This window comes from Dendropsophus ebraccatus, chromosome 7, assembly GCF_027789765.1.
Source record: "Dendropsophus ebraccatus isolate aDenEbr1 chromosome 7, aDenEbr1.pat, whole genome shotgun sequence".
Taxonomy (NCBI): Eukaryota; Metazoa; Chordata; class Amphibia; order Anura; family Hylidae; genus Dendropsophus; species Dendropsophus ebraccatus.
Genome location: NC_091460.1, coordinates 128,759,424 through 128,775,840, shown reverse-complemented (window position 1 = coordinate 128,775,840; position 16,417 = coordinate 128,759,424). Strand labels below are relative to the sequence as shown.

The following is a 16,417-nucleotide window of genomic DNA, read 5'->3' as shown; positions in this document are numbered from 1 at the left end:
TGCATTCTGCTCATCAAGCTGCGGGGCTTTGAAGTCTGCTCCACCCTGTGCCGCTCCTCCCCGGGTCCTGGGAAAAGATGGATCCGGTCCTGCGAAACTGAGGGAAGTTTCTAAGGACTGGATCCATCTTTTCCCAGCACCCGGGGAGGAGCGGCACGGAGCAGAGCAGACTACAAAGCCCACTACCTGATGAGCAGAATGCAGATAGATGTACTGTAGATTCGCGGATCTCTACTGACAACATGACAGGACTGTCCCAGTGTCAATGTAACATGTGAAAACATATCGGATAACTTCACGTGTAACTAACCAACCAACATCACATTGTAAATCTGATCGTCCAATGTGTATCTGATCATCTGAAGTCGAATAGAAGAGTGGTCAGTGTAAGCAATATACACAAGTGAGATTATAGGTGCAGTAAAATACTAGTGTTACTGCATTCATCGTTTATATAGTATTCATTGGTTATATCCAGAGTGTTTCACACAACCTTGTGAGCAAGTGAGGTCAAAACCCATTCAGAGAGGAGTGATCTGTCACACGCCTCATTGTAACTGTGTTACACAGAATGACAAGCCCCTTCTAAAAGAATACGATGTGAAATACTCTTATCTGTGAAGTGCACCACTACATTTACACAGCCGTCTTTTGCTTTATTTGGTCACTGAACTCCTAGGTGAATTCTTATAATTTTTTTTATATTCTACAGTTATATATAAATATGCTATTAGAATGAGCTGAGAGTGATGTGAGTTATTCTGACCAAACCGATTACATTAAAAACTTAAGAAGTGGTTCTTAAACTGAATGTGTCAGTTGCAAACTGGTGACAGTTTAGATAGCTCTTAGGTCACCGAGGAACATGGTACCTTCCATACATCCATCTGTACTTTTAGAACAAACAAAAAAAAAGTTTTTAGGGCCCTATTACAAAGAGTGATAATCGGCCGAATTGGATTATTGCTCCGTGTAATAGAGACAACGATCAGCCGTTGACAGCGATCATCAACTGATCGTGGATTTAGGTTTGGACCTAAAATCGTTTGCGCCTACCTCGCACAGCTACGTGTAATAGCAATGTACGGCCGAAGATTGCCCAAATACCTGATACCTTACCTCTCCCCGTTTCCGGTCTTCTCTCCTGTGCTCCGCAGCTTCCTTCCAGTGTCTGAGCAGCCTATCAGTTGACAGGCTGCTCGGCCAATCACAGGCTGCAACAGTCCCAGCCTATTATCGGAGCACAGGAAAGAAGACCGAAGCGGAAAGAGGTAAGGTATCAGGTGTTTGGGAAAGGGCTGCATGGACATCACTAACGATGTCCATGTACCCCTTACTGCACAATTATCTGGCCAACTAATAGTTCCAGTAAACAAGCGCCAATCTGGCAGATCGGTGCTCGTTTACTAAAATGATCCGTCCGTAGTTGGCCCGTGTAATAGGACCCTTATTCTCTAGTGCCAAGTAAGTGTCAAAGAAGCGTCCCCAAGCCCCTGTGGAGCTGGCTCCCCCCCCCACACACACACACCGATCCTGCTTCATTGACAGAAAATTGAAAGCTAAGCCTTGCTTCCAGATCTTACACATTGGAAGCAGGGCTCAGCTCCTAGCTAACTGTCAGTCAAGCAGAGTTAGGCTGCATTCACATGTTCCCTGTTCAGTCCGTAAAACACGAAAGACACGGATAATGTACGCCTAACTTGGACAGAGCCACGGCGATTCAAAGAGTTTCCCCGCTGCTGGCATGACATTGATAGATCATGCCTGGCGGGAAAACAGTCCAGGTTGGGCTTTCAACGTCTGTGTCGTCTGAACACTGAACGTGTAAATGCAGCCTAAGGTATGAGAAGGGGAGTGTGGAGGGGTTACAGCCCTCAGGAATTTAGGGCTTGGAAAAGCCTCTTTGACACTTTGCACAGAAGAATAAAAGAATTTCTCTATGTTCCATGTTCCATGTTATGAAAGTACAGACAGATATATTAAAGGTATTGTGTGTCCGCTTTCCCTAACCGCATCTAACTGTGTCAGCAGTTTTGAACGTGAATTGCATCTCACAGATTCCCTTTAAAAAGCCATTGTGTTGTTTTCTAAATTAGCCCAAGTCGATTCAGTAAGTGAAAAAGTTATACAGTAACATTCTATAGTAATTCTTCACTGTGCTGTGTTACATTAGCGAGGTGTCCTTCTTAATTTAAAATGGCACCTATGCATTAAGGCACTGGTCAATATAAAAAGGAATCGAGCCCAAGAGCCTCCAGTGGGTAAATGTAATGTTACACGCATCAGAAAATATATTGCTTCTCTAGAAAATATTCCATTTACATGTTCTTATTTCCTTAAACGAAAATGTGAAATTAATAAATATAACAGTGGCAAAATATATTTTGGTTTCCAAACAGTGTAATACTATTTTGTACCACAAGACTCTACGGCGCTGTTGGTGTCGCTTATTCAATGTCACAGTTCGTTTTTGACTGGCTGTTGTCTCCATTCAGCAGATTCTTCTCTTGTTGCTCTGCTAATAATTTCCACATTTCTTTGTTCCTCAAGCAGCCCTCTAAGAGTGGGTTACAGGATTCAGAGACTTCTGATAAGGCCTAAGAGAAAGTTCAACAAGTCCGTAGTTACATAGGTCAATTTTAAGGAGCAAAGCTAGTGGAGGCAAAAAGGGGTATTCCAATCTCAGCTAATATAGGTAAACTTGTAGGACAACTCTGGGGAAATTAATGAAGACCGCCATACTCGTACGGCGTTCTTACATAAGGCCCTGCCCCCACTTTCCCGCTGGATTCACTAAATGGCACACGCCTCTTAGTAAATCCGTCCTGACCTGTGCCTGTCAAGGACTATTTCCTTGGCTGTGTGTTCGGGATCATTGACTTGCTGAAATATATGCCCTCTTTTTATCTTCATCCTGGTAAATGGCTGTAAATTTTTATCAATAATGCCTCGGTACACTTGTACATTCATCCTTCCTTCAATTATGTTTCCAGTGCCCTATGCTGAAAAACAGCCCCAAAACATGATGTTCCCACCTCCAAACTTTATCGTTGGTAAGGTGTTTTGGGGGTGATATGTCGTGCCTTTTGGCCTCCAAACATGGCGTGACCAGACTATATTGTCCAAGTACTGTATTTCACAGTCTAGTCTAAATGTTGTTGAGCAAACTTTGAATGTTCATGAACGTGCTTTTTGTTCAGCCTCCATTGGCTTTAGTGATGAGTGTGCATACAGGCCATGGAGGTTGAGTACATTACGTATTGCCTTCTTTGAAACAATTGTATCTGCTCACTCCAAATCTTTCCGTAGCTCTCCATGGGTGGGCATTGGCTCTTGGGCAACTCTTTTCATAAATCTTTATGGTTTTATGGTGAAATTATGTTCTTTTTACTTCCGGATTATGGCCTCACATTCCTACGACTGGTCATTTGCCCAATAATTGGCCTTTGTAAAAGGGTCTTTAGACACAACATTTTTGGCCAAACTATCTAGTACATAGGAATGAAAAACACAAATCTCTTTAGCTTCCAGTATAAAATATTAAAATTTTATTTCAATGCCGACGAGTTTCAGATTCAACAATCCTTAACCATGGCTCTTTATAATCTTGTACATGCAGGACGCGGTATACAGCACCATGAGGTTCAAACATCATGTCCGGTACAGCAGCCTATTATATTATGATGGAACATGCTGGGTTACATTTGTGATACCACTTACAGAAATACAAGATTATAAAGAGCCATGATTAAAGACCATTGGGTCCGAAATGAGTCGGAATTTGAATTCTGACGCAAATTAAATTGAAATAAAATTCTAATATTTTTTCATACTAGAAGGTGAAGAGATTCTTGGTTTTTATTCCTATGCATATATACCTCAGAGTCTAGAGATTTTTCTCTTCGTGCTTACCTTTTGGTCTATACACTGGAAGACATATAGCTGGATACCGGAGTGCTGACCAAAACCTTGAATACTTTTTTCTATCTAGTATATAACTATGGCTACCTAAAAATCTATTGGGAATTTGTAGGAAACTGTACTTAGAGGGAAATATTGTTGTATACCCACCTCATAAAGCTCTAAGCATATTGCATCAATAAATCCGACCTGCATGCTGGGTATTTTATCTTTCTTCTCTCTGTTCATAAGATCCTAAAAAAAACAACAACACATTGATAGTAAGTAAAGCGTGGAGGTGAAATTCTTTCAGGGAAAACAAATATTCACCTTTTCCAATTCACTGATAAATAAAACTCTGTTCTACATAATAAAAAAGAGGAATCTCTTTACTGAAAGCTCACTTATTTAGTTTCTATAAAATGTGCGCCAGAAAAACAGTGAAATGTGTTTGCTTAAGCCCCAGATAAATTGTGAAGCCCTTTTTTGTAAACATGCTAGGTTTGTCAGTAAAATTATATTTTAGTAGTGAAATTATTACTACAAAATTATTTGTATGCAGGAAACCGCATATAAAATAGCCCATTTTGTGAGGGTTTTCAATTTTTATGAGTAAATTTTGTTTTCTATTTCCCCCATAAATGTACATTTCTACTTAAAGGGGAACTAACAGCAGGTTAGACAAATGGAGCGGGCGGGCCGGATCAACGCTATAGGGGTTGCCAGTGCCCCCCCCCCCCAGTGCTCTTAACAGTCTCACTGGACCATGAAGCACTCGACTGAACAAAATGGCGCCGAAGAGAAAGGTAATAGACATACCTTCCTCCTCTGTGTCTCCTGTGCAATAGCAACATATCATGGACAACAACTCTATCTCACAGCAACAACTCTATGGGCCTAATAGGGACAGGTGGATCTTTTCACACCCGTTTACAGGGAGGTCACGTGCAGAAATGACACATATAATGACACCACGTTACCTCCGTGTACAGTATTTCACTTGTCTATGTGACCTGATTTATGGTATATATATGTAAGGGACTTTGTACTTACAATTGGCTCAATCTTTAGTTCCCGTCTCTCTTTATCTCCTTGGTCATAAAATTCTGTAGCAACAAGTTCAGCTATCTGAAAGTAACAAGTAAATATAACTAGATAGCACAATGTAAAAGTTTTCACTGTGGGGTATGTTTTATTTATTTTTTTATTAAAATAGGAATAAAAATAAGCAATTAAAAAAGTACAAATAATTAATTTAATTGAATATTTGCGTCCATTGCATGTGCTCCTGTCCTCCCTGCCAGTTCTGTTTTCAGGGCTGCTATGATGACAAGCCTGCATATCTACATGACTGCTGCAGCCAGTCACTGGGCTCAAGTGTATACAGCACAAAACCACTGACTGTGACTGGTTGCAGTGATGATGTAGCTACACATACACATTATCGAACAGTGCTGATGTGGAGGAGATTAAAAGATGAATTTAGCAATTTTGGGGTATAATGACATGATAGAAAAATTTTAAATAAAGAAACAACCCCTTTAAGGCAAGCTGAGTAAGAAACAGTATGAATACAGTCAAAAACCCCAATGCAATATAGACAAACCTGTACACCTTGAATCTCTGGAGTGCTGGAAGAGGATATATATATATATATATATATATATATATATATATATATATATATATATAAAAGCAGAAGGTACTCAACACAAAAGGGGGGGAATTATCAAGACGCTGGACTTAAATTAGGCCCTGCCCTTTTTTTCCTGGCCAAATTCACTAAGAGGAGCACGCCTCTTAGTGAATCAGGCCGGCTGGGCTCCTGACTTCCTGCTTCCAGCAGGTGTAGATTTGGATCATGCGAGCAGGCGTAAATCATGTTAAATGAGGCGAAGGAGAAGGCCACATCTAAGCAACAGTTACAAAACAGGTTTCAGTGTATTGGCACATGAAAAAGTAGCATGAATTAGTCATATATAAAGCAACTACACACCACGTGTTTGTACGTTTTCCTAATTTCATAAACATTTTTCCTTTTGGGGCTGTGATCTGATCTGTCCCAAATGTGTACCAGATTCATTAAGGCTATGCACATTGTGTCCATAAGGTACATTATCTACCTACTTGGAGGCTGCTACCTACTGGTGGGACTTATCTACCTATTGGGGACAAATACCTAAAAAGGGCACCTACCTACCAAGAGGGGCATTACTATTTGGGGCTCTTTGGGTGGGGATAAGGTGAAGATTATGTTGCAGAACAGAAGAGTCTTGAACAGGAGAAGTCATCATGGCGATCTGGGATGATTAGAACAAAAGGTACAAATTTCTAGTCAGAAAAGAGACCCCTGTTGTGCATAATTTGTTGTCCAAGCAAGGAACTAAGCTTTACAGAGGCTAGTGGTGGCAGAAACTACACAAATGATTATTTCAGACAATGAAGCAATACTCTATTGTTGACATATCCACTTAATTTTCAAAAAATGAGGCCATGTTTACACAATTAATTACCTAAATACACCGAGCCCCTTAGTATTTCGTAAACCATGCATGGGAACATGGTAGCTAATAACCCACTCACACCAGAAAAAATCTCAAAAGAACAACTGCTTGGTATGCTAAGCAGCGACACTTTTCAGGAAAGGAAAGCCATGGATTATCTACACACCAAACTACAATAAAGCTAATCTCTACGCATGTATAAAGTCCTATCCATGGCAAAAATCTGCCAAGTGCAAAACCTGACTATGTGACCATAACCTGAGGTGGTAGTAGTTGGGTGTTCATTAAGGTTACAACTAAATTAAACTTTGAAAATTGCAATCAGGAGGTGTGGTAATTTTGGGGGACACACAGGTATGATATTGGGTAGACGAGTGCTTAGGTTAGTACTTTTCTCTGTGAGTAAAGTTCCTATTATATGGGGCAATGTGGAGAGCAAACGAGCGCCGACCTGTCAGGTCAGTGCTTGCTTGCTCCTTGTTCCCCCACCCGCTGCTGGTGCTATTAAATGCGCCGACAGCGAGCGAGGAAGTGCAGGTGAGGGGGGGGGGGGCGTGGTTTGCTGTGCGGGGGCTGCCCAGGTGATCGTCTGATCATCCAGGCAGCCCATAGGAGACAGTGGCGGTCTGCCGCCGCCGCTCCTATTACTGCATGTTGACTGATCGTTGTCTTCTATTACATGAAACGATTATCGGCCAATAATTGTTTCATGTAATAGGGCCTTAAGAAAGACATTGGCATCTGCCATATCTTAAACCATTAGGACCATAGACTTCCTATACTAATGAAATGAGTCTGGAAAGTCCCAGAATTTAGTTGAGTTTACAATCTCCTAGGAATATAATGACCTCAATGCTAATAACACAGAACAATGAGACATTTACAGTGAACTCTCATGACTATAATCAAACCATTATCTAGTTAGCTGGAAAAATTCCTGTTCTTGCACCATGAGGATATTTCTGTGATGAGAGACCGCATTCATAATTTATCTATCAGAACTCCACATATACAAACAGTAACTGGTATGGGCTTTGCTGCCGGAAACTCCCTGGTTGCTACCCTCAGAGAAGGTCCCCGGTGACCACAGACTGATGGTAGTGAAGGAGTACAGTAGCCTGGAACTAGACGCTCTTCTTCTGCGGTCACACTTAGGGGCCTATTCCACAGGAGCGATAATCGGCCAAATCAGCCCCATTTGGCCCGTTTCGACCGATTATCGCTCCGTGGAATTACTGTTCACCGCTTCTGATTCAACACGGTAAAAAGTGACCAATCATAAACAAAATCATAAGAGCAGCAGCAAAAAATGATGAATAAGTGACCAAAAAGTGACAAATCTCAAATCAAAAATCCTAATACCCCAATATCCAAATAATGAAGTACTAAAGCCCCTATTCCACGGGTCATATAGAGGAGCAAACGAGCGCTCTCAGCGCTCGTTTGCTCCTCGTTCCCCGCTCGCTGCCGCCGCTATTCAACGCGGCTGCAGCGAGCGGGTGAGTGCGGGAGGGGCGGCGGGGAACTGCGGGGGGGGCTTCCCGGGTGATCGCTGATCGTCCGGGCAGCCCATAGGATACAGAAAAACAAGCAACTGCAACGATCAGCCGACATGAACGATGTCGGCTGATCGTTGCACTCTATTCCACGGGACAATTATCGTTCGTAGCGGCCGATATCAGCCGAATATGGACGATATTCATTCCGTGGAATAGGGCCTTAAATACAAGTGACCAAACAATACGTAACCATCATGCAGGGTGCAAAATAGCTTGCTGCTACTCAAGATATGGTTGGAGCAAAACACCCCACGCATTCCATCACCAGGACTTTCTCAAGGGTCCCTCACCTTCCAAATCATAGCAGATGTACTTCAGCCTGGGGCTTGCATGAGGGGACAGAACTGTGAAGGTAATCATTTCATAGCTGTAACCCCTCTCTCCCCATACAGAGAGTGCTGCTATCCTGTGCCCACATATGTCCTGCTCATTCCTTCATGCTCTCTGCAGTTTGTCAGCCCTTGTGTTTCCCATCCTCTCCATTCATGCTATAATGTGCTTGCTCTTACACTTAGCTATACACTCTGCTGCTATAATGTACCTGCACTTACACTCAGCTATACACACTGCTGCTATAATGTGCCTGCACTCACACTCAGCTATACACACTGCTGCTACAATGTGCCTGCACTTACACTCAGCTATATACACTGCTGTATAGAAAGGTTTTTGTCACTGTCCTCCTGCAGAGCTCTGTGATTCTTACTTCCTGATTGGTCCATGCTGAACTCAAACACATTCCCCATTGATGTCATGTGACCACACAGACCTCTGACAGCAGCCCTGCTTCTCTATTTTAGCCTGTTGTACTACACTACTGCATTATGGGGATCTGCAGTTCCATCTTGTATCTACAAACTGCGGCTGTTTTTCAGGTTTATGCACATAGTATACATTATACTCCACATGCTTATTGCTATACTGTACAGTAACTTATTATATGACTTATTCAGCTCTAAATGTTTGTTTCATTTGTTTTACATGTTATTCAGAATAAAAAAAAAAACATTATTTTTGGGGTGGAAAACCAATTTTCTGCATTTCAATGATTTCTTATGGGAGTATTTGCTTTGGTTTAAGAGTGGATTTGGATTACATGCAAGGTCCCAGAAAGAATTATGCTCGTAATCCAAGGCACCACTCCACTGTACTATGACACAGGAATTTGTAGTGTTTATGTGTTGTAGTCTTTAGTGCTTTAGTGTATATATTACTTTGTATATATACTCTGACCCATAATCTAGGGGCACATAAAAGATGATAATACTTTCTGTTGACCTTCTAAAACTGACCCAAAACATTCACATAATTACAACCACTGTTGCAGCTTTCCTCCTCCAGTATTATCTTTTTTTTTTTTCTCAAGAATTCTCTCTTTTTGGCCAGAGGCCCAGCGCTCCATCTGCTTCTGTGTCAGCTGTATCATTAGAAACATTTTAACTTTTTTTTTACGTGTTTTAGTATTTCACATTCTCTACAAAAACACATACTTGACCATATATTTTATAAATTGTTATGATTAAATGCCCTCTAAAAGCAGTAACTTTATGTAAGATAAAAACAGATTTGACGCCAACTTCTTTATGCAAAACCAACAAACACAAAAGTAGTATTTTTTATATTTTCTATTTCTTATTTCCATAAGATTTCACTAAACAACATCCAGTCCATCAGAAAAACATATCAAACATGTAAAAAAAATACCCAGACATCCCTGAGTGCTGTTTCGCTTCAGTTGGAGCCCCCAGTTATCTAAAAGGATGGAAAAACCTGGCAATGACTGTGACTGCAACATTTCGGAGGCATCCCTACTTTTGCAAGGCTCCAAATGGAGTGAAGCTACAGCAGAGATACCTTCCGTCTTTTTGGTTGACAGCCCTGTGGGTGGTTTTGTTACATGTGTTTTATTATGGACATTACTATTTAGTGAAGTTTTATGGAAAATGAGATGTGGAAATTTCTGTATGTGATGTTTTTGCACAAAGAGGTTTACCATCTGGTTGTGAAGAAGCCTGAATGGTTGTGCATGCGGATGCCGCAGTGCTAGATTAAATTGTAGCTCTTTTATTTGGAATAATTAGACTATGTTAACATGTTGTTAAAAAAAAAGTATTATCGGCCGCAGGAACATTATTTAACCCTTTAGGGTGCGTTCACACCTACAGGATCCACAGCAGATTTGATGGTGCAGATTTGATGCTGTGTTCAGTTATTTAAAGGAAATCTGCTGCGGATCCACAGCAGAAAATCAGCTGCAGATCCGGTAAGTGTGAACGTACCCTTAACCTCTTAAGGACATAGGACGTATGCGTACGTCATATGTCCTCACTTGCACTTCAAAGCGGGGCCGCGCGGCGGCCCCGCTTTGAAGTGCCGCGATCCCGGGTGCCGCGAGTAGCCCGGGACCGCTGCTATTAGCGGGCACGGTCTGATCGCCGTGCCCGCTAATTAGCTAATCGGAGGCAGCTGTCAAAGTTGACAGCTGCCTCCGATTACCGGAGGCAACGTTTCCCTGGGGTCTAGTGGGGGAGATCGCTCCTCCGGGACAAGGTCCCGGAGGAGCGATCTCCGTTACTGATGCCGGCCGGGGACGCGTCCAAGATGGCGCCGTCCTCGGCTCGGCACTCGTTCGTTTTCGGCTGCAGCAGCCGAAAGCAAACGAGTGCCGATCTCATGGATCTCTGCAGCATATCTATGCTGCAGAGATCTCAATGAGAGATCACAGTGTATATACTAGAAGTCCCCTAGGGGGGCTTCTAGTATATGTGTAAAAAAAAAAAAAAAAAGTGTTGTTAATAGTAAAAAGCCCCCTCCCCTAATAAAAGTCAGAATCACCCCCCTTTTCCCAGGTTTTAAATAAAAGTAAACAAATAAATAAACATGTTTGCTATCGCCGCGTGCGTAATCGCCCGAACTATTAATTAATCACATTCCTGATCTCGTACGGTAAACGGCGTCAGCGCAAAAAAATCCCAAAGTGCAAAATTGCGCATTTTTGGTCGCATCAAATCCAGAAAAAATGTAATATAAAGCGATCAAAAAGTCGTATATGCGCAATCAAGGTACCGATAGAAAGATCACATCATGGCGCAAAAAATGACACCTCACACAGCCCCATAGAACAAAGATAAAAGCGCTATAAGCCTGGGAATGGAGCGATTTTAAGGCACGTATATTGGTTAACAACGGTTTGAATTTTTTACAGGCCATCAGATACAATATAAGTTATACATGTTATATATAGTTTTAATCGTAACGACTTGAGGAACATGCATAACAAGTCAGTTTTACCACAGGGCGAATGGCGTAAAAACACATTTCCCCCAAATAAAAGAAATGCGTTTTTTTTTTTCAATTTCACCACACTTTGAATTTTTTTCTGGTTTCGCAGTGTACTTTATGCAAAAATTCAGCCTGTAATTGCAAAAACGTAACCCTTTAAGGACATGGCCCATTTTCGTTTTTACGTTTTCGTTTTTTCCTCCTTGTGTTTAAAAGGTCATAGCACTTGCATTTTTCCACCTAGAAACCCACATGACCCCTTATTTTTTGCGTCACTAATTGTACTTTGCAATTACAGGCTGAATTTTTGCATAAAGTACACTGCGAAACCAGAAAAAAATTCAAAGTGTGGTGAAATTGAAAAAAAAAAACGCATTTCTTTTATTTGGGGGAAATGTGTTTTTACGCCATTCGCCCTGGGGTAAAACTGACTTGTTATGCATGTTCCTCAAGTCGTTACGATTAAAACGATATATAACATGTATAACTTATATTGTATCTGATGGCCTGTAAAAAATTCAAACCGTTGTTAACCAATATACGTTCCTTAAAATCGCTCCATTCCCAGGCTTATAGCACTTTTATCCTTTGGTCTATGGGGCTGTGCGAGGTGTCATTTTTTGCGCCATGATGTGATCTTTCTATCGGTACCTTGATTGCGCATATACGACTTTTTGATCGCTTTATATTAAATTTTTTCTGGATTTGATGCGACCAAAAATGCGCAATTTTGCACTTTGGGATTTTTTTGCGCTGACGCCGTTTACCGTACGAGATCAGGAATGTGATTAATTAATAGTTCGGGCGATTACGCACGCGGCGATAGCAAACATGTTTATTTATTTATTTATTTGTTTACTTTTATTTAAAACCTGGGGAAAGGGGGGTGATTCAGACTTTTATTAGGGGAGGGGGCTTTTTACTATTAACAACACTTTTTTTTTTTTTTTTACACATATACTAGAAGCCCCCCTGGGGGACTTCTAGTATATACACTGTGATCTCTCATAGAGATCTCTGCAGCATAGATATGCTGCAGAGATCCATGAGATCGGCACTCGTTTGCTTTCGGCTGCTGCAGCCGAAAACGAACGAGTGCCGAGCCGAGGACGGCGCCATCTTGGACGCGTCCCCGGCCGCCATCAGTAACGGAGATCGCTCCTCCGGGACAAGGTCCCGGAGGAGCGATCTCCTCCACTAGACACCAGGGAAACGTTGCCTCCGGTAATCGGAGGCAGCTGTCAACTTTGACAGCTGCCTCTGATTAGCTAATTAGCGGGCACGGCGATCAGACCGTGCCCGCTAATAGCAGCGGTCCCGGGCTACTCGCGGCACCCGGGATCGCGGCACTTCAAAGCGGGGCCGCCGCGCGGCCCCACTTTGAAGTGCAAGTGAGGACATAGGACGTACCGGTACGTCCTATGTCCTTAAGAGGTTAAAGGGTTAAAGTGTCACTGTCGTGAATTTTTTTTTGCAGAAATCAATAGTCCAGGCGATTTTAAGAAACTTTGTAATTGGGTTTATTATCCCAAAAATGCATTTTTATCATGAAAAAGCAGTTTGAAGCTCTCCCCCCTGTCTTCATTGTTCTCCTATGGAGAGAGCTAAAGAAAAGACCAAAACAGGACAACAAAGAGTTAATCTACAAATCCCGCACCCAATATCTCCTGTGACAGTCACCAGTGACCTGTCTGAGCTCGGATTACAGCTGTCACCCAGCTCCGTGCCTGTAATCCTCTGTTATCTGCTTTCTGCTGCCGGCTAACTCCCTCCTTCCTCCTCCCCCCTCCCCTCTCCCTAGAGCAGACAGAGTGTGACTCCTGCAACAAGTCACAATTTTCAGATTTTTTGGAGTGGATGAAAAAGAGGAAGGAGGGGGGGACCTGGGAAAAGGCTTTTTACATGCAGATAATGGCAGATTTGGCTAATAAACCCAATTACAAAGTTTCTTAAAATCGCCTGTACTATTGATTTCTGCAAAAAAAAAAAAATACGACAGTGACTCTTTAAGGACGGAGCCAGTTTTCATATTTGTTTTTTCCTCCTCGTGTTTAAAAGGCCACTGTGCTTACATATTTTCCCCTGCAGACCCAACCACATGAGCCCTTATTTTTTGTGACGCCAATTATACTTTGCAAACACAGGCTTAATACTTCTATAAAATATGCTGCAAAACCAGAAAAAAATTATATGTGCAGTGAAAATGAAAAAAAAAGGTCCAATTCCTTTTATTTTGAGGGGTTTCGTGTTTACGCCCTTTGTCCTGTGGTAAAAATTACATGTTATCTATGTTCCTCAAGTCAGTACGATTACAACGATATGTAACTTGCATAACTTTAATATTATTTGATGGCTTTTAAAAAAAATTAAAACCTTAAAAAAAAACACCAATGTGTTTAAAATTGTTAAATTCCCATGCTTATAGCGCTTTTATTGTTTGGTCTATGGGGCTGTGTGAGGTGTCATTTTTTGCGCCATGATCTGTTCTTTCTTTCGGTACCTTGTTTACGTATATGCGACTTTTCAAAAACTTTTTATTACATTTTTTCTGGATTTGATGTAAACGAAAATGCATAATTTTGCACTTTGGCCGGTTTTTGCGCTTAAGCCAAAGTGCAAAAGATCAGGAATGTGATCATTTAATAGTTCGGGCGATTACACCCACGACGATACCAAATATGTTTATTTTTTTATTTCTTTATTTTTATTTATAAAATGGGAAAAGGGGGTTGATTTAAACTTTTATTATGGGGGGGGGATTTTTTATTAATAATAAACACTTTTTTTCCACATACATTAATTAGAACCCCCCTGGGGGACTTCTATATACACAGCACTGATCTCCCATTGAGATCAATGCTGTGTATATAACAGAGCACCGATCCATCAGATTATTGCTCTATTATACTGGTCTACGACAGACCTGATACATGGATCATTCCGACGCTGAGCCCCGGCCGTCTCAGTAGAGGGGATCTATCATCCGCGATCGCATCGCATGGGGGAGATCCCCCCACTAGACACCAGGAACAGGGGGACAAGCACTATTTAAATGCAGCTGTCAACTTTGACAGCTGCATTTAAATAGTTAATTAGCCGGGATCGGCAATTGGCCATGCCGGCTAATTTCTGCGGTCCCTGGCTGCACATAGCATTCGGGGACCACAGGCTGCAGAGGGCTCACGCCGGGAGCCCTCTCTGCTTACCCTTAATGGTCGCATGATGAGTATACTCATAATGCGTCGTTAAGGGGTTAAAGCCCAATTTGCCGGCCTTACGGGTGTGCCTTGAAATCAGTTAACCATTGATTTTCATGTACTGTATGGCCGGCATTGACAGCCACAGTGTGTAAACTGTCAATTATTTGCAGCCGCTGTTTGGAAACAATGTCCGGAAATAACTGACATGTCAATTATTTATGTGGCCATAGCGAACAGCAGCCGTTGTTTAATACACTATGTGAATAACGGCCGTTGTTTGCATTGATTTCAATGTTTTTTTCTCCAATTTTTATGTAAATTTGTGCAATGTTGTTCATTGTTGACTGCTTGTACACAACAGAGAAAACAATTTGACATCCTCTTACAGTATTTTTTTTATAGCGCTGCATTATGGCAGTCACAACCAAAACGCAAAAACAAATCTCTCTTACTTATGTTATTTGTATTTAACAAATGCGAACATGGAGGCATTTTACTATAAAAGATACAGACCCGTTGTTGAACTGGCCAGGGCTTTGTTATTGCAGACAGGTCACAGGCAGTCATCAACATAGCTCTGCGGGAAAGACAGGAATAGTCAGGTTCAATATAATGGATATATTAATTGATAAATTGTAATGTTAAAAATTTACGCACAGTATTCCATGTTGCTTAGGCTCTGCACAGTCATTACAGTAACATGGCGATTAAAAGAGTTACCCTCTGGGCGGTGGAACAGTCCAGGTTGGACATTCAACGTCTGTGTTTCATGGACAGAACACGGAACATGTGAATGCAGCCTTACAATATGCACTGGGACATTTTTTCATTGACAATCATCAGAACTGTTGGTGCTGTTTAACATAATATACATGGTGTAACTGAGGAGCAGCACAGAATGTGACATGCACATGACTTAGCATCATACTTGTATGGTATATACAGGCACAGTGGAAGACACTGAGGTAGGTGTATAGTTATGTGCACCTCCATACTGGGCCATACTATGGTGTTTTATAGACAAACAGCTCACTCAACTGCTAATGCTGGAACTGAGCATGCTCGACCACCAAGCTGAAGCTGAACTATAGGTCATAACTCTAGACATCAAGTTATAAACTTTACATTTTGAGGCAGCAAGAAATTATGTGGAAAACTACTGAAAAGATGTAATAACTATACAATATACACTTAATTACTATACACTGAAGGAGGACCTGTCACTAATTTAATGGAAGGAATCCAGGAGGCGGCTCACCTAATTGCTGCTGCTTCTTGGTTTTATAGCAATACTTGGCTTATGGTTGTTTCCCTGCACCTGATATACAATTAAATCACTGGCTAGCCATTTGGGCGTGAATGCCCAAATTAGTATTATTTTACACTAAATGCAAGGGCTGCACGGACATCACTAACGATGTCCGTGCAACCCTTGCTGCCCGACAATCGGCCTGTGTATTTGCTCAGTAAACGAGCGCCGATCTAGCAGATTGACGCTCGTTTACTGTTTATTATCGAGTTGTGCAATAGGACCCTAAGGGCCCTTTTACACAGAAAGATTATCTGACAGATTATCTGCCAAAGATTTGAAGCCAAAACCAGGAACAGACTATAAACAGAGATCAGGTCATACATGAAAGCCTGAGATTTCTCCTCTTTTCAAATCCAGTCCTGGCTTTGGCTTCAAATCTTTGGCAGATAATCTGTCAGATAATCTTTCTGTGTAAAAGGGCCCTTACACACAGCCTGTGACTATGACCAATCAGTCTCCTGACTGCACAGGTCAGCACTGTCTGTCAGCTGTGCAGTCAGGAATGGTAAGCAGGTCTCCATGCACTGACATTCTGGTGAACTTCAGTAAATACAGACACAGCTAATCTGAACAATAAGTGCTGCACTTTGAAACCTTTTTATCACTAATTTCCTAGAGATTGCTGTCCACAGGAATGGATTGAGTCCCTTGAAAATCACT

General features: G+C 41.7%; 1 protein-coding gene across 6 annotated transcripts in view; it reads right to left on the bottom strand.

Moving 5' to 3' along the window:
* Positions 1–203: 203 nt before the first annotated feature.
* Positions 204–16,417, bottom strand: part of PDE5A (phosphodiesterase 5A) — a 248,056-nt gene continuing 231,842 nt past the window's right edge. For all 6 annotated transcript variants that reach the window (XM_069978436.1, XM_069978434.1, XM_069978432.1 and 3 more), the window contains exons 18-21: positions 14,959–15,022; positions 4,954–5,028; positions 4,072–4,155; positions 204–2,597 (exon numbers count right to left, since the gene is read on the bottom strand). In XM_069978436.1, coding sequence (XP_069834537.1) covers positions 2,448–2,597; positions 4,072–4,155; positions 4,954–5,028; positions 14,959–15,022 — 373 coding nt within the window. In that variant the 3' untranslated portion in view covers positions 204–2,447. The remainder of the gene's footprint in view (positions 2,598–4,071; positions 4,156–4,953; positions 5,029–14,958; positions 15,023–16,417) is intronic.